The 25744-nt window shown below is 38.0% G+C and overlaps 1 protein-coding gene across 1 annotated transcript in view; it reads right to left on the bottom strand.

Annotated features, from left to right (window-relative positions):
- LOC140232923 (uncharacterized) overlaps nucleotides 1-25744 on the bottom strand; it is a 107265-nt gene that overhangs the window by 26477 nt on the left and 55044 nt on the right. The window contains exons 2-6 of the mRNA XM_072313034.1: nucleotides 17906-17976; nucleotides 14475-14620; nucleotides 5476-5579; nucleotides 1648-1772; nucleotides 1136-1261 (exon numbers count right to left, since the gene is read on the bottom strand). Coding sequence (XP_072169135.1) covers nucleotides 1136-1261; nucleotides 1648-1772; nucleotides 5476-5579; nucleotides 14475-14620; nucleotides 17906-17976 — 572 coding nt within the window. The remainder of the gene's footprint in view (nucleotides 1-1135; nucleotides 1262-1647; nucleotides 1773-5475; nucleotides 5580-14474; nucleotides 14621-17905; nucleotides 17977-25744) is intronic.

The raw sequence follows: 25744 nt of genomic DNA, 5'->3' as shown, positions 1-25744 counted from the left end.
ACATCAATTAGCTGGCAAAACAGTCAATTCTTCCTTGTAGCAAATTTTGGCACACTGAATGCACAATGAGTTTTAACCGTCTTGTTTTGAGCGTGACTTTCTTCCTTGCCGAGCTCTTAGGGGAGCTGAATCAACTATGACAAAAGAGGCAACTCTCTTTCTTTCTGTTCTTTAACATTGGAAAGGGGAAACTCAGAATTCAAAGATGTCGCACTGAAATGTGATGCCTTGAATATGGCTAGATATTGATAAATTTGGACAACTGACACCCGAGTAGCACAAAGTCCAGATCACTCAATTTTTTTTATTTTTTTTTTTTTTTTATGGCCAGATAGGAGCATTAACATTGATGCCCAAAGAAGCATGCCAAATCCAGGAAGGGTTGTCAGCTAGCAACATCTGTTTTGTTGCTATTGATTTTTTTTTCTCTTTTCTAATATCATGGATGATGTTTCCCAGGTATCAGCACAGCATCACTCATCAGGTGAGCTGGATATCTGATACCTTTTTGTCCTGGTTACATAGATTTCTTTTACTTTCCCTGATTTCAAGGCAGAGCTTTTGCAAGGCATTGTGCATATACACAAGTATTTTTACTTTCCTTCCATGTAGTTTATCCAGGAATAATGGTGCACCGACAAACCATCTGTTATTCATCATTTCTAACTTCATAGTAATTCACAATATATTCAACAGGCCAGTTTAACAGCATAATTATGGAAAGGAAAATTCTAGTAATGAGCTAGTAATTGAATTAGTTTCTTACTATTCTTTCTCTCTGCAGTAACAAAGATGTTTTGCCTACATACATTATCTGTTGCTATGTGAGGTAAGTCATAGGCAAGCTTCAAGGGGAAAGGTTACAAAGGATATCCTTGGGAGAGGAGGTATGCACAAAACTGAAGTACACCACTTATCTGGCTTCAAAGTAGGAGCTCACAGCTAAGATTTCACTACCACATGAATCTGTCATTTAAATGCTCCACATTTCAGCAGAGCTGTTGAACAATTAGCGATAGAATCCAATATTAGTATCATGTATTCTTACTCTGTAATGACTGCTATTAACCTGTTTGCATGCAATGGCAATGAACTAATGCAGACAGTGGTTCTGGAGGGGTTAAGTTGCTCTTACCTGTGCCCAGCACACTGCAGCATGGATAGGTTGCCAGCCATCGTCGTCCCTCGAGGCGACGTCCACATTGTGACTCAGTAAGTACTGCACCACCTTCTCGTATCCGTTGGCAACGGCAATGTGAAGCTGAAAGGAAGTGATGTGAAAGCCAAAATACTTCATTTGGGTGAGGGAAAAAAAATGGTGGTTTGCTATTTAACCTAATGAAAGAACATAAAACTGACAAATTGTTTTGGCTGTGTCTCACAGCAAGCCTACAAGTTTCTCTGAGGGTACACTATTTTCTCTCTGTATACACTTTTCCCCTTACCATCTGTCATAAACTCCTCTTGTTCCTATGGCATGATTACAGATATTCTAACGATCCAACTGATACTAGTAGGTCAAGCAAAGCTAAGTACACATTTAAGATACAGGAAGGTTGTGATTACCGACGAAAGCTTTGAACCTATGACCTGCAGGTCAGTCACAACAAACCACACCACCACCCCCTTGAGGGGGCCATTACTCACAGGTGTTGCTCCTGAGCTGTCCCTAAATTCTAGGTCTCCGCCTTCCTTGAAGAGTGTCTGCATGTCATTGAGCATCTCATTGGGTAAGACTTCTCTCAGTTCATCGATCTGATCTTGTGTGATACCTGGGGCAGGACGGAAGGGGAGAAGGGCACACCAGTCTTTAATGTCATGTCACAAAACTACCAGTCACTTTTTGCAAACACATATTTTAACAAGCATTAAACTTATCAAAGAAGAATTATGAATATCACATCTAATACAAGAAAGAAAAAAAAATGTGTGGAAAACTCTACATCTACATTGAATTTAGAGGTCAATTATGATTCCATTCACTCCAGCAGGCAAAGTTTTATTCTTGTTATTCTGAGAGATTTTCTGTTTGGGTCACACATCATCATAACAAGTAGATTTGATTGCAAGGAAATACACCGTGTCTTCCTAAATTCCTGTGTAGTGCCTACCACAAAATGTCAATGGCATCTTTAATTTTTCACATTTTATTACAGCAGATTTTCATCAGGGAAGAAACATCTACACATGTTGGTGTCATCAGTGTGTACTTTCTGGTGGTAACATGATTCTAGCTTGTGTGTCACTTTGTGTCTGGATAATGGATGGTTCACAGATGGCAGTGTACCATGGCCACTGGTACTCCTCTCAGCTCATGGAAACACATTCATCAAAGTACACTGACAAGAAACTACCTGTAGGTTCAGTTCACAAAAACAAAAATGCAAAACAAAAACCCAACAACAAAACAAAACCTGCATCAGGTTATCAAACACTTGCATGTTTATAACCTGCCCTGAAGTCATTTGTAATTCTTTCAGTTTTGATGTCTTCAAGTATGTCCCTCTCAGGGTGATTCTCAAAAAATGCTTTCTATTAAAGTTGAGTCAACCCTTACAGTACTTGCACACCTACATGTAACTTGCATGCCTTTTTTATTAGCATTCAGAATGTCCCCCTATACTTGACCTTATTGTAAGAGTTTACATTAGACAGTGCAGTATGATGTAACAATGCCTCAGACCAACAGGCAAAGTCCATGGTGTTACAAAACGGATTATGGGTATTTGGTCATCTCCCGATATTTGCGCTAATTGGCAAAGGACAATGCATAATCCCATCAAGTCCTGGGTGAATTTCGTTGCAGAAATTGTCATCTTCTCATCTTATACATGGCACCTCTTTCACTCCATATATTTTATCAAAGAAAGAATAGATGGAACTGACTGAGCTCACTAAATCTTTATTACATCAGAAAGGATTTATAGAACTTAGCCACTTAGGGGGAGGGGCGTAAACTTCAATTTTCTGAAATAAGTTACCAATTCAAGAATTAGCCATAAGTGTAGTAACTTTGTGGCTTTAACGATTCTGAAACTGAAACAAAGAATCTATACATGAACATGCACAGGATGAAACAGAAAGAGACGATCTATTCTGCCTGATACTGACAACAAAAGACAGTACAGCACTGTTAAAAAAAAAAAAGAAGAAAAAAAAAAAAAAAGATATTGGACTGCACAGAAAAAATGCAGTTCCTGGAATCTCAGAGTCTAATAGGCAAAATGAAATAAACAAAAGACTTTGAAGGTTGACATGGGTAGCTCTTAGCTACAAGCTTCCGTAATGAAGTTTTATGCACAACAGGGTGGGAAAAGGATGAGTTTCTATCAATGCTGCTAGTCATGAATGGGTGCTTTATTAGTAATGTACAAATATTTCTTTCCTTTCCCCTTTCCCACACAACACTATGTACATGTTATGATTTCACACACAACTGATTACACAGTGAGTGGTCACTTGCTCATTTATCTCTGCATTTCAAATTACCTGAGCCTAATACCACTGTAACAATAACACCACAGGTACCCAAGGTACTCAAGAATTGCCCAGAGTAAACAGACAGCGAAGGACTATAAAAAAGAACAACAAAAGGACCCTTCAACCATTTGTTGATGGTGTAAGTAACATTTAGCATGGACAAAAACAAAACAAAACAACACACACACACACACACACAACAAAAAAGAAAAAGAAACCCTATTCCTGTCCTCTGTGGAAACACCACAATCATCAGTGCTGCAACGATACAGCCACTCAATTCACACCAGTAGAAGCTGTAGCTTGTGAAAAAAAAAAGAAGAAAAAAAAAGAGAAAATCCTTGATTTTCTTTAGAAAGACACAATAAACCCAGTCAGCTGATTCGCGCTGTGGTGACACAAGTTGTCAGTGTGCGAATCGAGCGACAAATCACCACAAAAGTTTTTAGGTCACCTAGATTCATAGGCAGGCACAAACCTTGCTGGAAAGTCACTACCGTAACACAAGTGGGAGGAAATGTTTGAGTCTTAATCCATTCTGTATGGGAACCTGGTGGCCTGCATATTAAGTCTATGGGCATTTCAGAATTCAGTATGGAACGGGTTAACTCTAATCTGGATGTGGCACAATGCAAGTGTACTGGTAACACGACTTCCAATTTTGAGGGGGAATTCACATGTGACCCATATGTGATAGACCCAATCCAGTCACAGATATTGCAAGATTTTCAATATATAACATACTAACATATCTCTCCAAACAATTTATATTTCAAGGGACCTATCTCATTAGAATTAGTTGTTGGATGTGTTGCTTTTATGGCATTTTTGTTTGTTTTTAATCCACACGTCACAGTGATGGTTTTAATTCTGTGGTATCAAAGAGATAAAATACTACTGCATATTGCAGGCAAAATTATTTGTGTACTAGTTTCATGTTGCACCAAATGCACTAGAATTTCCACTTTTATAGTAACAGCTCTGTGTGAAAAGTGGAATATATCAATAACACTATGTTTTATTGAAAGATAGGATGGTTGCTCAAAAGGACATTTTCATTTATCAATTTAGTTCATGGTACTTGCATTGTTGATTTTTTTTTTTTTTCATCACTAGCAAGTCTATGGAACAGTGTCTCTGACGGTGGAATATATTAATCTCACTGTGCTTTATTGAAAGATAGGATGGTTGCTCAAAATGACATTTTCCTTTATCAATTTAGTTCATGGTACTTGCATTGTTGATTTTTTTTTTTTTTTTATCACTAGCAAGTATGGAACAGTGTCTCTGACAGTCAACAGGTGTTTGAGATAACGTATCTCAGCAAATTAAAGACACAATGTGAGGAAAGCTAGGTTGGTTTGTTTCTTTCTTTCTTTCTTTTACTAGGCATGGCTGGGAGATAGGTGGAATTCTGGAGAGCTGTAGTATCATTAGCCAAAAAAAAACAAACAAACAAAAAACAGGTAGGGGAAACATATGACATACAAACAAACAGGCAATTCACTACACATCTTTTTTTTTCCTTTTTTTTTTTAAAGTCAGGTTTAAGCTTCATGGAGTGTCCCTCCCTGATAAAAAGTTTTTGATCCCTACAAATGTAATAGACTATTCCCATGTCACTTAGGGTTTTTAGCCAGCACCACTCAGTGACAAATCAGCCACTAACATACTGGCGATGATAAATGGGTTCTTAGAGGTGAAAAAAAAAGAAAGAAGGGAGCGAAAATCCTCCATTCTCCTCAAAATGAGTCGTGTAAAAGCCTCTAGGTTTCTGCATTTACAAAAGACGTGCAGATGTTTAACATGCACTGCACACAAGCGGACTTACGCCAACAGAGCAATGACGTAGGTCATGACATCTAGAGAGAATTCTCAGAGATTGATCATGCCTTTAAACTCTTCTTTTCTCTCCTCTGATTACCAGGGGGAGCCCAAAGTAACTGGGGAATCGCACAAATCGAATTAATTTCGCCGTAGCGTGTTTCCACCTACCTTGCGTCGCCATTTGCGATTCAATGTAGTCGAGGGTAGCCTCGTCCTCGCAGATGTCGTAAGGCATGTTACCGTCGGAGTTGATGGCAAGGAGTTCGGCCCCTCTGGAGTTCAAAGATGCAAACAAGTAAAGCACAAGTAAATGACCAGAAAAAGTGTTTTGGCATTTGACTAAAACAACAACAATAGAACAAAACATTTTGATTTATGCATGATGCATAAAATATTACTATTGCTGTACCTAAATGATTGCACAGATGACGTAACCATAGTGTTACAAACTCATCAACCCCATGGCCTGGAACAACCAGAATTAGCCGTTGACTAAGTTCAGTACATAGTTACTCCCACCTGTTGAGAGAACATGACATTAACAGTCAAAGCAAGATAGAAGACACAGTGAAAAAAAAAAGAAAGAAAAAAAACCCCACTCTGTTCAGCTTGGAATGTATCTAGGTCAGTGGACCAACAGACTGGTTTAAGGGAACGCTCTCAAAACAGGTTTCCGGGCAGAATTAGCTATATTTGCAATTCCCGTTGTCGACTGCTCACAATCTTTGCTGCAAAGACTTGCCTAGTGTCTACGCTGTGTCCAGGAACTCTGCATTGGTAGACTTGATTCATCATCAGAGTTCAAAGCAGCAAGATGAAAAAAATATTTAGAAGTAAAATCGTCATGTGAGAAGGTGCTCTTATGTCATTGGCAAGAGGGAGCACAAGTGATAATTCTTTGTGAAGTCATTGCATTTCAATTCAACTTTATTCCATAACAGCCCATTTCCTACACTACCAAGACAAATAGTCATGTACATGTCAAAGATTTTTATACATGACTCCATAAAAACAACAACACCAGTTGACTCACAGTGCGATATCATCCCATACCTCCTAATTATCAGTTGCATATCAAAATTGGACAATTGGAAAAAATACTCTCATACAGCTTGAACAGCTAATTAATCTCTCCTGAACAACTTGTTTTAGTACACTTTCTGTTGCTTTTTCACCAGAAAAAAAAAAATTCTGTAAGGCTTACTGCAACCATCAGGATTACGCAATTATAGGATTTCATCAGATGGATCTATTTTTGCCAAATGCCTGAAGACAAGAATCATTACAAGTATTGCCGTGCCTTTCCAACAGCTGGCTTTTTGGAAAGTAGGTACCTCAAGAACGAGGTCGGGTAGTGCCGTCCGCTGCGGCGGCAATCACGCCGAGATAAAAGGAAGATGCAATTCTCCTGCCCGAATGATTACGCAGCATACCAGCAGATGAAAAGCAGATGAGACCTTTTTGTTGTCGTTGTTGCTGTTGTTCAATCTTATTTCGACTACAAATTTACTAGAATGTGACCCACGGGTGTGTAACATTTTCTTCACTGTTTCAAATCTTGACTTGTTAAAGTGAAATGGACAAAGGGACAGCAACCAGTTGCCGCACAATGACAACAACTATGGAGGTATTTCCTTTGGCTATTTGTACTTACAACAAGGCAGGTACCGGAATCTTGCTTTTTCTGCTTATAGCATACAAGAACTATACCTCCCTTTGACCACTGGATGCATGGACACTTAACATATGACACAAATTACCTGTACACAGGTTGCAGAGAAATGGCCAATGTTGGAGATTTGTGTTAATTTTGCACTTTTAGAGTTGAATAGTCCTTGCTGTCCTTTCAAGGATCTATATCAACACACACGGTCCATCTCTGCACTTAACATCACCTACTATCCTTGTGGAATACTCTATTTGTGGTGCACTCTGTATGGTAGAGGTGATCTCAAGAGTAATTATTTCAAACACATTACTGGAGTTAGCTCTCCTTTCCCCTCCCCCCCCCCCCCCCCCTTCAAAGGAAGGGAAGGGAGCACGCATGATTTGCAAATAATGGCCTTTTACAAAATTCATGATAGTTCTACGTGAGGGCAACACGAGCAGATTCCAAAGGCCTTGACGGTGATGGATGTGAACGCATCTTTACAGCTCTGCAGATGACAACGGTTCCAGGCACAGTCAAGTTCACGCCACCGGTCTGATGTGCTGCTGCTGTAGCACTCCTCTGTGTGACATTAGGCATGTGTATCATGAGGACTATGTGCATAGCATGCGAGTGTGTGTTTGTGTGTGTACTTAAACAGGCATTTCTGTGTGGATATGTTTCTACATCTATGTACACAGTATACATACACATTATACATACATCTTTAATTAGGCCTATCTATGAATGAATTATAAGGTAATTCCTCTTTCATGAGCATTACTGCCTCCATTCTGCTGATGTTACAGTACATACTCTTATTAGTATGGGTAAAACAAAACGCATTCCACGTAAAATTGTATTATGTACAAATGCAATTCTGTGTATACATGTACATTTATACTGAAACAAGTGTTCTTTTATCAAACTCTTCTCTCTCTCTCTCCATTTTCACATTAAAACCTGATTTCTATCTCCCTTGTGTCATTTTAGTTGTTATATCTTTGTTGACCAATACTAGGAATTTCATTAACAACATACACTTGTACACATGATTAGTAAATTTAAAAAAAAAAAAATCTTAGAGGCAAAAATCAAGTTTCATTTCAAAATTGGATAACTGCACATATTTAACATGCTAAGTCTTTACATTTCAGAAATGAAACCGACACCTTCATTGCATTTCAACAGTATATTTCATGCTTGAGAAAAGAAAAGAAAAGAAAAAAAAAACAACAACCCTACTAAATATCCTAATGCCATTATCAGTAGGCAGTTCTGTCAAAGGCATTACACAGATTCTGTATCAGCAATGGGGTAAAGTCTGCTTCCAACCAATACATGGGGGGGGGGGCTTTGTTAATGAGGAAATGCAAAGTCTGGTTCACAAGGGAAAAAGAATTCCATCTTTGCAATAGGGAAGTAAGAGACAGGAAGGATTTGCGTGGAGAACACAAATTATCCTCACAGCACGTTCTCATGGAACAACAACAATCTCATATCTGAGTTTGCCTTCAAGAAAGAGAGAGAAGCAGAGGGACTCCACTCAGGTCAAGAGATGGCAGAGCTGTCGATGGAGGGGAAATCCCCTAATGACATCACGTTTTGGCCGTTTTCATGTCAAGTCTTTGGTCCCTCCCATTCTCACTTTCCTTCCCTTCTCCCGGTGGATAGACTTCTTGAGCACCTCTTCTAACATTCCACTGGCTCCGTGAGTAGGGGGGTTAACCCACTGAACCTCAAGCTAACTCTCATCGAAGGCAAGAGATCACTCATGCCCCACATGCGTTGAACCTTGGAAACAGCGCAGCCACCAAGCATTTTAGGAGTTAAACAGATTGTGACAATTGATGACTGGAAGAGCAGTGGGCATCTCCAACAACAGACTCATTCAAATTTGTGGTCTGGTTGTCCACTGGCACAGTAGATGAACAAAACAAGCAAACAAACAAAACAATTGGTACAACTATGAAGTTGATTTGAATCAGCACGGAACCATATAATACAAATTATGTCAATAGACATGAAAAAGCCAGCTTCATGTTAATGCACCATAACATCTTGACTCAGAAATATTACTGCTTGTATTACTTGTAAATCTAACATTAACAAAAGTCAAGAATTCCAATTCAGGTATTACAGAGTTCAGGAAATACTAGTAGTTGACCTGCATTTTTAAAATGTGTCACCACATTTTTTTTTTTTTCTTCAGCTTTCTTGCTTTCTTATCTCTTTTCACTGCCAGATCTCTGCCACCAATTTTTGCTTGTTGTAAGAAAGAGTAAATCTCTACTGCAAACCATACACACATGGACATCTCCTGTGGGATCTTGAAGTATCTCCCTTTAAACTATCCTTTCCAAATCTAATCAGCAGGCTTTGGATACACCGCCATTTATCATTACATGTTGAATCTCTTCGATCATGCCAAAGTGGCCAAATCCAAGCGCATGACCTTCTAAAGTCGGATCTCTTCCTTTTCTCGTGATCAGACCGGATAGACGGATTCTTCTCGGCTCCCAGGTGCATCAATTCAAGGAATTCCTCCCTGGTTTCTGAAAAGGTTGAGCGAGGCGCTGAGGTCTACATCCCAAGGGTCATGCACTGACTCGTAATTGGCTTTCAGCATGCAGTAAAGAATGGGTAACCAGCTTACACACGATCTACGATTTCCATCTAATTCTATTTGCAAAATGGCATACGGCCACTGTGGTCTGTTTGTGACATTCTTCATCACATTGCCTATATATTTCACAAAGCTGATATAAAAATGTTTGTTTATATCTCTCGCCTGACAGTTTGATTCCATCACATTATGTTCACACTAACTTTTATAAAGTAAACTCAGAAAAATAAAATGGCACAAGTTTTATCCACTTGGAAAATATCAAAAAAAAAAAATAAAATCCCTAAATGTTTTATTTCATGCCATCACAGAAAATATTACTTTAACAAAAATTGTGATACAAGGATACATCAATCTCATCTTAATTGCATATTTGATTGGCAGTGACATCATTATTTAAATGTAAAACATGTGAAAATATAATACTAAAAACTTGTTCTATTTTGAGTCCAACTATTATGATTTTTCCGATATCTGCTGAAGTAAATTAGAACATGGTGCAGACCAAGCAACAAGCATCACATATTTCTCAAGTATATTAAAAAACTAAATGGATTAAATCCAAGTAGCACCTTTATTCAAATTTTACTTGACATTATGGGGGACAACTGTCTGTACTCAGCATACTTTAATATTGCAATACCAGTATAACCATGAACTTTTGAATAAGCAGCATTTAGCAGCATTTAGCAGAACTATATAAATGTTCTAATTACTCTTTGTGCTATCCAGTATCAAGTATATAGAACTATTATCATCATTACTATCATGATCATCATCATCACATTTATATTTGCATCCAAATAATGATCATGTAATCAATTTTTCTCAACTGGAAATGAAAAAAGACACAGGTCTGGAATTCAGGTATTCTCTTGCCTGAAGCATGTGAAAGATATTACTCAAGAAAAACAACAACACCAACAACCCATCTTTAGGCAGCTTTATCAACTTTCCATCATTTGCAACAGTAGAAGTCAGAAAATGTCATTATAGACAAAGTATTGAAATTCAAAGCTACCTTCCTTTTTTTAATCAACAAAATGTCATTCACGGGTCATTAGAGGATGACATCCGACTTTAATCTCACTGCTCCAAAAATAACTTGTTTGTGGAGTCCATATTCAGTTTTCTTTTCAAAAACAGACCTTTTCTCATTGCAACCTCATTCACAGGCATGCCTTGCAGTGACTGTACTTTGTCATTTGCTTCTGATTTCTGATCATGGTTAAGTAAGCAACAAGCAAGGACAGTGTCATGACCAGAAAAAAAAAATAACAAGAAAGGTGGTGGCATAAAACCACACAAATCTCTGATGTTAAAATTCACCACTATCACATGTTTAGTTCCACTGTCCTGCATCCTAGCCGAGCTTCATTGAATACTCATGAGATGGATGGAACCCGTTTCCAGGCAAACATGGAAAAAAAATCCCTCTTTTCAAGTCCAGTTTGCAAGGGCCATTTTTTTTTTCAGAGCTCAGGCTAGCGCCCTTTATTTAGGGTGAAGAAGAAATCTTATTTTCTTTTCTTTTTTTTTAAATCATGGGTCAGTTTGATGGTAAACCTCTGTTATCATTGACTTCAAACTGACCTAAAAATTTGTTCTAGAAAAGCAGGATTTTTTTTTTTTAATACACGAGAGCAAATATATACTGTCCATCACTGCATGGCATTGATGAAATATTGATTCAAAGATCAACAGCGAAGCAGTTTGCCCTCCGACCCATCTCTGAGTGGGTTATACAAGTACTCACATCTTGCCAGGTTTCTTTTCTTTCTGTTTTTTTTTTTTTTTTTTTTTTTGTTAAATCCACAAGCAAGCTAAATTTCCATCTTATTCCTCTTACAATGACAAGTTATTTGTACATCACGGTGATGCTGAAGTAAATTTAGCCCTAACTGTTGATTTCTGAGGCTGTGAGAAGAGACAACATTTCTGAGGCATCTTCTAGTAGTTTTGGAGCCTACAGCCCACTACTTTTTCACAAAACTGCAGCAGTGCAGGCAGCTTGAAACATAACAGCAAAAACTGTCCCTTTGAGCTAGATATACACATGGCATCTTTGTTGAGATAGTCATCATATAAATGGGTGTAATGAGGGCATCTTCTTCTTATGAAAGGATCTTCGGTGCAATTATAGTAGCAAAACTTTATTTTTAGAGGATCTTGCAGGATAATGTCCTCAATTGTTAGACATATCTGTGAAATCTTAAGGCACTTTTCATCACTCTAATCAGTGAAATTGAAATTCCAAGTTTAGAACCATGTCTAATGACCCTAGCATGGATTATACAAGGAATCATCATAGACATTGCTGTTTATATTCCATCATACATAGTATTCTCATTTAAATGTTATAGGTCTTCAAATGGCTTTCCATTTTTTCTAGCTTTAAGCTAGATATATATAAAAAAAAAATCAAACAAAACGGAACAGAAAGGTCGCAGAAATTGTTTCTCACTGGCACGCAAAGGTGGGAACTACCTGAAAATAAGGAGGGTAATTGATTCCTGATTTGCCTAATTCAAGGAGGGGAGGGTAAGGGTTGTTTTCCTCAATCAGACAACAACAGTGTGATCATCACAGCTCCATACACACTACCTGTCTCTGCCTGGACTCAAGGGCAACTTGGCTGAGCGGATTACAGCTCAAAAACCATGAAAGAAAAGCAGGTCAAATTTAGGGAATTTTTTTCTTTTTCCGTTTTAGTGGGGGGGGGGATGGGGAGAGTTGGTGGAGAAGAATGGGGCTAGGAAAAGGGGGATTCTTGTGGACTTTACAGTCAATGAGGCATGAACTTATTCCTTCAGGGTTTTAAATCCAGTGAATCGGTATCAAACCGAGATAGGGCATGAGGAATAATGCTCTCTAATCTTTGAAAATCTTGCTTTTTGGAAGGAGGGGATCTCTGCAATATCTATTTCTTTCCTACACAAATATTGTAGGAAATAACCTCTTTCCACAACACAGCTCCTAATAGCATACCTAAATATACATTTACATGATATCACAGCTCATATTGGTTTCAATACGCAGAGCTATATGTGATGGTGTGGATTTCTACATGTGAAAAGTGAAATGTAAAAAGGAACACAGCATGACTAATTTACACTAAAATAAAGCACCATGATGCTTCCGATACAATGTCATCACCATAGCAGAAAACACAACTGAAAAGAATTCACAATGACAATGAAAGGATTCCATTATAAACAGGAACACAACTGTAAATGAACAAGAATACAACAGGAATTCACCTCAGGAGAGGAACTGACATAATTACTATTCAGCAAGTATAAAGACACATTTTCCCTTTCCACACTTTCCTTCAACTCTCGCTAAGTACCTCTTACCCCTTTAAGCTGAAGGGTTTACCCTGCCCCTGAAAACCTCACCCCCAGGGTCAGAGCCCCCTTGCTAGCAGATGAGGCTTGACTGCCTGTGAGTAGTGACTGGCACCCACCCCTGGATACCCTATCCCAAGTGCAACCAACACAACGCATGAATTGAGGAGAGCTATTAAAGGTACATTGACCTTATGGCAGTGTCCATGAAGGATATGTATAGACGTTATCCACACATGCGGCAGGTTTAGTATCCACATTGAGAAAGTGCAGAAAATATGCATGTAGATAGGTTGATGTCAGGCATTCATCTTGCTGTTTGCCTTGGGCACTCTCATGCTTTAAAAATTGATCACAAGACTCTACAGGGGAAGATAAATTGTAACCTTTTTTTTCTGTAATCTGCTTTGCAGGCGGTCTATTTTAGGAGCAAAGGAGAGATATGATGAATGAAAAACAAATCTTTCAAGAGTTTCTTTTTCCAAAAATGATACACAAATTACTCACATTGAAGCTCTTTATCATTCTCTGCCAAACAGATCTTATTTTAGGATATTAAACTGCACCCTGAAATGTTGGATTCATTTTCTCTTGCTTGAGGTAAGAATATAAAAGTGAGCCACAGAGAAAGACTATTAATAGCTTGATTGCTAAGCGAATGCCTACTGCTCATGCTGTTTTCATGAAGGCTAAATGTGTGTATAAACCATGAATTTCCCAGAGTTTTTTTTTTAAATCTTTTTAATGAACTACCATGGGACCTGAGCTAAAAAAAAAAAAAAAAAAAATCATGATAATAATATGAAGCTTGAAGCACTGTGTATATTTTTACAACATAAAGTACGAGTTCTTTTTCATGATCTGGCTAGGGCCTTTTCTCTTAATATCAGCAATAAACAAAAATAAACAGAACAGGCCAAATATCATTTGAAACGAGTGTTATTGTGAAAACAGGACAGAGTTTTCTCGGTGAAGTCATTACATAGGTATTTCACTGAATGTCCAGTGCAGTAATATCTGCTCAAGAAAGCTGCAGAAGTAGAAATATTCACATCAGTTTTTAATACTGATTCAAGATGAAGTCTGTTCAATTTTATTCTCACTGTCAACACATATAACAGGAAATATATGAAAGAATAGATTATCATGGGTAAAACAGAGCAAATGAAATACTTACACTATTCTATTTTTGTGCTGGTATTACATAGCAATAAAATAAGAGAAAATTGGTTTAGACCATGGACAAAGAAATGTCGAAGAAATGTTGACATGTCATTACGAAATATGATCATTTCATCCACGAAACGACTGATTTCAAAACAAAATAGGCCATACGACACTTGGCGCCCCATAAAAAACTACGGTCTTTGTCCATGGTTTAAACCATGGACAAGATTGTACCACCTTCGTGAATTTGGGCCTTTAGGTCTGTAGAGTTGGTATTAACAGCTGATTTAATCCTAAACAGGAGGTGAGAGAAGATCATATAGTTCACTTGTTTGACATCATCACACTGTTTTAGGTGTGTTCATCTTCTTGGTCTCACCTTGATATGAGGAACTGGGCCAGGTGTCTGTGGCCACACGTTGACGCTGCGTGGAGGGGCGTCCATAGCTCTCGGTCCGTCACGTTTACATCGGCACCTTTCTCGACCAGCAGTCTCATCATACTTTCATTATTATCTATGCAAGACTGTTCAGACACAATTGAAAATAAAAAACAAAAGCAACAAATAAATACATGAATATAAAGGTGTGCATATTGAAGCAAGGAAACATATTACTAATCATCAAGCAGGTGTTAGCTAAGTGAGTCTGATAATTAGTTCATTAAATGATTGTAGGGAAAACATTAAGCAATAACATGTTTTGTTTCTTCTTTCTAAAGTAGTGCATGGCAAGCAGGCCTACCATGCCAACATTCACAAATCAAAATCAGGATATTAAAAGAGCTGTCTGAGAGATGCTTGTGTTATGTCACATGCATTTCAACAAGCAAAAAAAAAAAAAAAAAAAAAAAATCCCTGACTAAAGAGGTTTTTGTATTCTGTCAGGACATGGACATACGTCTTTAATCTATCAGGGAGGTTCCAGCCGAATCACTACTTCATTCCACAGCATCCATGACAAGCCAGGATTCAACCAGACCTCAAAAGGTCAGACAATTTGTTTGATGATACGTTTGAAACAACTTTGTGCTTGGCTACTCCTGACAACTGCCTGTGTCAGAAATATTCATGTCTTCACTGAATTCTTGTTTATTGCATGGTACTTTCACTGGTAACCAAGGCATTTATATCTTCATTAGATATGAGTTTGGCAAGCAAAAGTTAATGTAGTCTAAATCCTACCTGGAGTAAAATACCCCATATTAACAAGCAAATGATAAGAAATATAGAAAGTAATCCATATCTTTATGAAATATGCATGGTTACAGAATTGAGATGTTTAAAGGGGATGGTTAGTAACTGATCAGTGGGAATGCTGGGGGATGATTGTCCCAATCCTTGTGGGATTCATTTAAGAGTACATTATATATCTTTTGTTGTGTGAAAATTATTTGCTTCAGAATGGTCTCATATTCAAGTAATGTGCAGTTTAATGTTTCCAGGTTAGCGTGCCTGTACAGTGACGGGGCCATCATCTGCACATTACTTGAATATGAGACCATTCTGAAGCAAATAATTTTCACACAGCAGTAGATATATAATGTACTCTTAAATGAATCCCACAAGGATTGGAACAATCATCCCCCAGCATTCCCACTGATTCCCGCTGATCAGTTATTAGCCATCCCCTGTAAGATCTTTCTGTTGTCCTGAATATGAATGCATGAAAAGTGAGTTCTGAATGTCTGAATTCATGTGACTAAGAGAGAAGTGATTTTCCGCACTGTGAAAATTTCCATTTCTGCAGTGACTAAGAAGGTTGTAGGAATACTACTTGATCTGGGGGTGGAGTGGGTAGAAGGGGCAGTTGGAAGACTAAATAACATTGGTGTGCTATTTGTCTTCAAAAATCTTTAAAGGTAGGGAATCCCATTTGCATGCCTTAAATGAAGAGTTGTATAAAAACAGTGGTATGTTGAAGAGAGTATCATTTTAGAAATTCCCATAAAGTATTGAAAGTGGAAGGTAACATTTAGAACATTTTTATTGACCGTTAGATTTTGAATTGAATTTTTTGCGTGGCTCACCGTAAATTCCAGTACATTACTAGGCTACCTTTGCAGACCCATGCACTGCATGTGTGTCCATCATGTATATTTTGTGAAGAAAGTTCATCCAAACTTACAAATATTTCTATATACATTCTTGCCACACACTCTATATGTTATTACATCAGCTCTTATATTTTAAGATTTGTGTTTATAGATAAAAGATACAGAAGACTGCAACAAAAAGGCTTAAGTGTGGCTGACACACAGAACTACTGAGTAGTTGAGTTTTGTGCATTATTCAAATTGTAGATAAATGTTGACTTCCAAATTTCTCAGCAGTGGCCTAAACAAGTCCCCTGAGGTTCATATTTAATGTTTTGCTGCATTTTGGGAGGTCTATAAAAGGTATTCCCTACCTTTAAAGGTATTGTTTACCATTGGGGGCAGAGATGACAAAAATGTGCGAGAACACATTTGACACATATGTTTATATCAGTTGTATCAAAAACATCTTACCATATAAAACTTTTGCAATAAAGCCTAAAATATAAGGAGATATCACTATCTTTCTCACTAAACCATATCTGTAGACGGTTTAGTCTAGGAGCAATTCTGTTATAACTACTGTTCACATTTTGTATATCTGAGAATATTAAACATTGATTATAATGATTACAATTTTTACATTGATTGTTTCTATCCCTAACTCACATCTTAGAAGTATTTTGAAGCATTAAAGCTGGATTTTTGTTTCATCTGCAAATGGTAAATAATGACTTCAATTGGAAATGCTGAAAAATGTATGCAGATGACTAAGACATTCCATTTGGTGATCAAACATACCCCCCCCCCCCAACTAATTCTGTTTTGCTCTGTTCAAACTTTATACAGGGAACTCAGTACACCAGTAAAGACATGGAAAATGATAATATGTTATCATACACTGGATTTTTGTGTTGCATTTTTTTTTTAAACCATAATATGCTGGCTGTTCCCAGTTTATAAAATCTGATCATGGTTTTCTCAAGCTAAATACCACTACACGCGATGTCAATGTTTCGCACTGGATAGATCCACTGATATGATTTGGAGTGTATGAATTCCTAGACATCACAAACCAACACCTCAATCCACTGTACCTATATGCAGATGGCAGTCCCGGGAGTAGAAAGCTGTGATAAGAATCTTAGGGCCATGCTGCATGTATGCATACATCACGTCTCGAAACAAGTCTACACCTTGAGGGTTAGGATATATTACTCCACAACAACTACTCGAAATTTACAAACATCCCAGGAGCTCATGCTGTGACTGTGAAATTCATGCCACAGACAGGAAAAGAAAGAGTTGATTTTGTCTTGTGCAAGTGTGTCAATAATGTCACCTAATAATCGTCTGTTGAGAATGAGAAGGGCATTAAGTTGTCCCGAACACTATGGGTTTAGAGGCAACTTAACGCCCTTATCATTCTCAACCGACAATATTATCAATGTTACTATCACCATCATTATCCTAATCATTGTTGGTATTACCATTATCAGCATCATCATTATCACATCTTTGTTATATAGTTCTAATTATCACATCTTTGTTATATAGTTCTAATAAAGAAAAAGATACATCTGGCAAAGTCTTAATGTACCCACAGAACAAGAAGAAAAGAGAAAGAAAACTACAACAGGTCAAAAGATCTTAAAAGTCCTTCAGTTTTCATTGCAGAGGTGAGGGTTTTTTTTAAATTCATTTTCTTTGGCTCATTCATATCCATTTTGTTTTAAAGAAATAAAGTAAGCGAACAGAAAGTCTTTTTCTCCTTACCTGATGTAATGCAGTCAATCCGTCTTCATTTCCCATGTTGGGATCGACTCCACTTTCCAGCAGATTTCGAACTGCAGAGCGAAAACAGGGAGGAGGAGGAGAAAGAGAGGAAGGGAGGGAAAAAAGGAGCAAAATTTCATTAATCTCTTTGCCTCTTAACACATCACTGGTGAAAAGGTAGATTCTGTCCGCCCACAGGATTGATGGGTGCACTCTCCTCGGAGCCCCCACAATTTGTACATTACATTCGTTTTCCTGTTTACATCTTATTTACAACCACATTGACAGAGCCAACGGGATCAGTTTAGCACTCAACTCAAAACTGACAAGAGGTAAATAACGTTGAAATTGAAAAATGGTGCAAGCCGGAATCTCTTCTGAGGTCAATGTGGATGCACAAGCATCAGATCACTAAACATGCTCTAATGGATTTTACCTGTGAAGCAAGTTTTGTGTGCTTTTTTTTTTTTCTTGGGGGAGGGGGAAGGGGTTAATTCAATTAAAGTAACAAGGTATTGGAACGGCAGAGACAAAATGGAACAAACACTACAACAGTGAAGACTGTTTGAATGTTAATTTATTGTCTAACATGGCATTATTTGTTGCCATCAAAATAAGCTGCGTGGGTCACATAATCACATAGTTCAAAGTGAAGATAAGGATCACAAGGCATGGATATATATTACATAGTGTGTGACTTTTACATCCCTTTCTTACTCTGTTTTCTTTTTCCCCACCCTCATCCTCCTAAATTTCTACTTTATCGGAGAAGAGGATAGAGCGAATAAAAGAAAGGGAAGAATCCCATCCCCCCCCCCCCCGAAAGAAAGAAAAAATCAAGGATTTCCGGCATGTTCAAATAATGCTCAGAGATTCTAATCATTTCTGATGCGTTGCGAAGCCCCATCTAGCGAGCAAGAGGGCTCCTGAAATAGCTCCGGCGGCAGTGCTCCCAGATTGGTCGACCTTTCCATCGGGCAAATTTTCAATTTTCCACCTAATGACTTCATCATCCTCATCTAGCCATCGCAACCATAAACCATATACCGCCACGTGCCATTTCTAACAAAGATTTCCAGCAGGGATAAGAGACAAAAATACCAACCTCTGTCTGTTGGTATGTAAGTTCTTAGACTTAACTTTACACAAAAAACAACAACCAAGAACCCAATGAGATTATTGTTTTCACTAAATATTCCCATCTGACGCCCCAGCCTCTATGTCATAGACATATGCCATGAAATCACAGTTGACTACTCTACATTTCTTCCCCTCCTTGAATGAATGTTTGATGCAACAAATGGAAAGCAGTGAGGAAAAGTGCAATCAGACTTGTCGGTATGCAAATGTAATTTTTCTTCCCTGCAAGAAGAACATTGTGGTTGAAAAATCAAAGAAGATACAAAATTGTACACAGTAAGACATGAGCTCTGCACTCTCTGAATTCTAACAAACAATTTTTCAAGTGACACAATGTTCAGAACATCGGAGATGTTTAGACTAATAATGACTTATTTCTGTCATAAAGATGCTCATGAATCAACCTGAAAGAGACTAGAATGAGTGATTTTCATCTATCACATCGTATATACAAAGATAGATGAGCAGCTTACAACTCCCATTCATCAGCAATGAGTAGCGAACTAGCTGTGACATATCCACATTTAAGAAACTAGACATCTTCCCTTTGAAGTGCCAGTACATGCAAACCAAATTTCAATTATGGCAATTTCAGCAGTGACCAAAGTTGAGTTTAATCATTCAACCTCTCAATATAGCTTTAGGGTACAACAAGTTGAAGAAAACAAATTATGACATCACAATAAACAAGGCCAACATTGATGCTGATAACATCTGAAAGGGTCTGTGATGCCATACTCATACCAGAGGCATAGCTACCTCTTTGCTGGTACAGTTCAGATGAACCTCCTCCACTGGAAATTAGCATACTACATACATGGTATCAGCAACTCCACATTCTAAGAAAGTAATTGAGATTGGTTGTTAAATATTTCAGCATCAGGAAAAAACAGCAAGCTGGTTGCCAGACTGTCACTTTAAAAGGTATTGCAGTCTCCCAACATAACGCTTTCTGATATCTATTATGTTTGACAAGGAATATGGGAACAGCCTATGGGAAATGGGAACAGCCTATGTGACAGCTTGTAGCTCCTTCTATTCTAGCTAAATATCGTACCACAAGGGACCAATCTATATAGTGTGCATAACTTCATAACAGACTGTGCTTGAATGTTGCCATAATGACTGCCATAACAGTAACCACTCCAGCCAACATCCATACGTAGCTCTGAGATGCGGCATAATATGAGAGACGCCACTCATTTGAATCAACCAGAAAGTATCCTGAAACTGTGAGCAGGCTTTGAAAAAACACACCAACTGGTGGACTCTTAAAATCATATGGCAGTCTGAAAAACAAATTGAATCGTGCACACACAAACAAACATACACACATACACAAATCGGATGTCTGTACCAGTTTCCACAGGAAAAATTACATTTTCAACACTTATTTTTCTATTCATGATGGTGTGTTATCTACAATGCAAACATTTTAGATAAATTGCCATTTTTTGGTGTTTTTTGTTTTGTTTTTAGCTGGTTCTCACATGTAATTTCTCAAACAACAAGGGTTCCATTGACCCATTTGAAAAAAAAAAAAATGCACATGTTAAAGTGAGCACGTTCCGATGATTGCCACTTTAGCTCCAGGTACATACACTTGTGTGAAAAAGAAATGCCTCCCAGAAGAGAATATTTTGAACATGTCTTGCATATTGCGGGATGCATGAAATCATTGAATGTAGTTTTCAAGTGGTCTATTTGTAACGAGTGACTGACTGGGTTCCATTAGAGACAGGCAAGCGCCATAGGGTAGCTAGGTTTACCTGACTGCTGCATGCATTACTGATGGATAAAAAGCTCCCCATGAAGAATATGAGGAAAAACCCGACGAGGTCACATCCCCTTGGCTCAAAGTTCTTATGCTACTTATTAACTCGAGTTCATGTGGGTCTTTTCATAGCTGTACAATGGGGCAAAGAATACATATTTGTCAAATTCAATTTCCCCTTAAAATGGGTGATTTACAGTTTGTTGCACTAATGGAAATATACTCCTTTCTTTTCTTCTCCACGACTTTCTTTCTCTTTTACTCTGACACACATACACACACACACACAACACACACACAAAATAGTGAAGCACAAAGTATTTGGTTCCCGTATTAAGTTATTGTCTACATCACAACGTCGGTGAGAAATGTTGAAAGAGGCCAGCAAGAGGCACCTATGATTAACCCTTAAAGGCATAATTTACCAATTGCAGATGAAACAAAAACCCAGCATAAGTGCTTTAAAATAGTTCTGAAATGTGAGTTAGGGATAGAAACAACCACTGTGAAAATTTGAATCAGTAAATTGATGTTAAGTATCATTAAATATACAAAATGTGAACAATACTTAAAATAAATATGTTTCTGGATTAAACCGTCTACAGTTACGGTTTATTGAGAAAAATACTGATATCTCCTTCTATTTTAGGCTTTATTGCAAATATTGTATATGGTCGGATGTTTCCTGGTACAACAGACCTACATTTATGCATCAAATGTGATATCTTGAAAAATTTTTAAATCACTGCTCCCAAAAGTAAACTGGAGCTTTAAGAGATCACCTTCATCAACACGCCACTGACTATGTATCAAACAATTGTGCTAAAAGCAATAATAGAGAGAGCTAGGGAAAATATATGCTGCACAGAGCATATTCCTGCAAAACAGATCCTATTACTGCCAGTGTCTGGAAGGAGGCAACTGGTACAGACCCGCTGAAGATTGGAGAAGCATAAAAAGCCCGCAGTTATGGATTGGGCAAAGCCATGCAAGGACCGTGGGGTACCAGGTAGATACATGAACATCCTTGTGGCTAAACACTAAGGACGACACCTGGCATTTATCTCTCATCCATCAGCCGTGAATGAGATGGGTTATTATTGGCAGCAAGGCTGGAAATTCTCAATTTCACCTCGGCCGCTGCAGCCGAGTATCTTAAAATCTGATGCCGCTTGTTTGGCGAGTGCTGCTTAGTTCTTCCAATTTCTTGCCGCACTTCAAGGCTTTCGTTCACATGAAACAGAGTACTATATTACAAATTATGGGAAACGCGAGTTCTGATAACTACACACCTACAATGCTGTAAAAGAGAAATGTGAAATAATGCTGGTTGTGAATTCATAGGAAAACAATTCTCCACATTCACAAGGTTTTCTTGTTGTTTATTTTTGATTTGTTGAAATGCAAGCAAAACCTCCAGTCTAAACTAACAATATTGTAAATCTGATCTGGAGGTCTATATGACAAAATTTGAGCAAAATATAAAAGGATAAGTGATTTATTATCAAACTACACAGGGATTCCTTTCAGTGTCAAACTCTAAGTGTGGGCTTGATGATGTAAACCTACCCCTTAACAAGTATGGTTTACTGCTTGTGACAAGTGGAAATTTATGCAGGCAGTCATACAGCAAGCTCTCCACTAACATGTGGAGTACGTGTATGTGTTTTTGTTTCTCACATTGTACTGATGTAGATGGACACATGCTTGATTATAGCAGCTCTGCATGACAACACATGTATGATGGTCTGTGACATAAGAAAAAAGGACAACTGCATTTCTCATAAAAACATTACATCTTTCTTTCTTTTCTTTTCTTTTAGTTGGGAAGGTTGTTCATCTAAACCGAGCCACAAATATATAGAGTTCCCCATCTTGTCTTAAAACATCATCCAAACAAACTTTAATGACCCTTAGCTGGTACAAAACAAGTTCTGGAGCATAAGATTATGAAAGAGCATAATTCAAAAGATAACAAAATTTCTCCAAATCACAGATGTGTCAGACATTTCATGGATCTACAACACCTTCTCTCATAACAGCTTAGAATGAAGCTTGATTGTCATGCAGCATGTTTAACAAATACATGCCATTGAAATCTGAACTCAAAATCACTTTGATAACTTATCCCAAAGTTACTGATTCCATGTGATTTGTGTGTGAATACTAATACTCCATTCATAAAATCCATATGAAATTTCACCGACTTTAATAATACATTTTGTCAAAGATGTATGAAACTGATAATACAAAGAGTAACTCACAGCAGTGGTGAAAAACTAGAGAAAAAAAAAACAGGAGAAAGAGAGGAAGATGAAGACAGGAAATTACTCACCAAGGGAGGATTTCAGCATCACAACACTGCTTGCTTTTTCTTTCAACCCAGCAGAAATAGAGCAAAGGGACAGACATCAGCTGGGAGATGCGCAAAGCTGCGGCATCATCTCCACTATATTTCTGATGAATGAGACCCTAAAATTAGCAGTGCTTGGCCGCCACTCTATACCAGTAAGAACACTCCACAGTATCCAGCCAGACGCACTCGTGGCGTGTTTGCACGCATCCAGAGTCAACACCCAACCGTCTCCGGCACATCCATTCTAATCATCCACTACCTCCTCCTCCTCCTCCTCCTGCACCTCCACCACCACTACCACCACCATCATCATCATCATCATCATCATCATCCGAAAACCGGGTCAAGATCACAGAATCCATCATCCATCCTGGTATCAGATTCCCGTCTTGTGAGCTTTTCTAATGTTTCTGCCCTTTTCACAAGGAGGACCAAATACTAGATATCTAGCGTAAAATTACACTTTCCAGGTCACATACATCTTGCCAAACATAATGGATCTTATTCATGATTTTTGAAAATGGGGGGGGGGGGGGGGGTGGTCACATTAGTCTTAAATCCAAGTCCGAAGACTTAAAGCCAATCTGGTTTTGAATGAACAGTTGAAAAATTTACTCACTTTCACATAATAATGCATCCACACAAAAATTCTCAAGACCAAAGTCCTCTTTGTATGTTGGCAAAAGCACAAAAATCATTAATGCAAGCAAAAGGTAAAACTTTTCAAACTTCATATTGGTAGTAGCTGCTGGTGTAAACACAGAAGAATGGTACATATATAATCATCCTATATCTACTCTGATTATATCAATTATGTTAGTATGATTATGACCCCATCATGTTATACCTGATGTACATACTATGATATTTTGAAAACAAAACAAAACAAAACAAAACCTAAGTGGGATTGACAATCATCCCCAAACTTCAAGATCAAACTTGAAGCAACATCCAATGGTGCCCCTCTCCGGCATGTCAATAACTGTGTTCACATTGGTCACTCAATCTCGAGAGAGGACCCCCCCCCCCCCCCCCCCCCCCACAATGAAGGGTGTTCTTCTCAAAGAAATCAATGAATAAATGCTCTAGAAGAAAGGTCCCCTGCCTCTGGGTTCAGAGACAATCTGAGGCTACCTCAAGCACTCACCATTGCTCGTGTCCATGCACATAATGTGGAAGGCAAGTACTAGGAGCCCCTACCACAGGGATTCCATCCACTGGGACAACAATGCGTATGTTTGGAATGCATCTATCATGCCTTTATCCCAAGGACAATTTCTCCAATTATTTTGGCTAAAAATTTGTTTACATATTTTCAAGAGAATTATTCAAGGGACATTCCAGAGGATCTATATAATTTCACATTATGCTGTACATAAATTGATTGTGCCATATATAGATTTGTGGAATTTACTGTGGTCCTTGAGTAAACCAATACTCTGAAAAACCAAAAGCATATTACACTGAACAAGGATGATAACATACAAGGCTCACATATTCCAGTCATGTGGCAATTTAGTCCCATTATGATATATACCACTTGCTTGACAAGTTCACCCATTTAGAATTTATGCATGCTTTCTTCTTGTGTTCTGCTTCCAGGCGTACCCAATCATGCATTCTCATGTGAAGCTGCTATGTCTTCAACCTTTTCCACTGCTGTGATTTATTATGAATTTTGAATACATTTATATTCCTTATCCTAGTTACCATAAATTCTGTAACTCCATACCCAGTATAACCAATTTTAATATAGATATTCAGATGCAAAAGTTGGAAAATTATCTGCAGATCTCCTTTAAAAGATTCTTTCTTCCTTTGGGTCTCCCACGGGGGCAAAATGAGTTCATCCTAAGAGCTACAATGCACAACTCTGATCTTCCTTCACTGTGCTAGATAGTACCACTTCCTCGTCTTGTGAAGACAAAAAGATAGTGGGTGAAAAATGTTTACAGATGACAGACGACAGACAAGAGATGAAAGGAGTTCCCGGTAGTTCACCTGAGCAGAAAGAGTGGGCAAACATCCCAAAGTTGATTACCTGGGAACCATTCTAATATGACAGTGGAATAAAATGGATATTTAAAACAGACATTTTTTTTTTTTTTTTTTTTTTTGGGGGGGGGGGGTCAAAAGAAGACTTATCAGCTGAGTCATGCAACAACTGTTGTATTTTTTTTTTACATCCAAATCACAATCAGCTGTAAAAACACATGGTTTGCAATAATCATAATGCCATGGAAATGCCAAGAGTGAAATTCAATTTAGATTCTAGACATTTTATCCTGAGGTCTCAGGAACCAACCTTGATCATCAGAAGTGAAGATCAAAGAATAACATGACAGTTCAACAGCTCAATCCAACACAGGAATGCAGTGTAATCTATCATTTGACATTGTGTATTATAGTTGAAATGCATAGATGAAATTCCTTTAACTTTCTTTTTGTCAAGGGGGGGGGGGGGGTGTGCTCACAAACACAAACCTTCCTTCAGCCAACAAGTGCAAAACTAAATTCCATCAAACATCTTCAGATTTTGTTGGCTCCATCTGCTGTCTGGTTGGCTGCT

Source organism: Diadema setosum, chromosome 9, assembly GCF_964275005.1.
Source record: "Diadema setosum chromosome 9, eeDiaSeto1, whole genome shotgun sequence".
NCBI lineage: Eukaryota > Metazoa > Echinodermata > Echinoidea > Diadematoida > Diadematidae > Diadema > Diadema setosum.
This window is presented reverse-complemented; position numbering and strand designations above follow the sequence as displayed.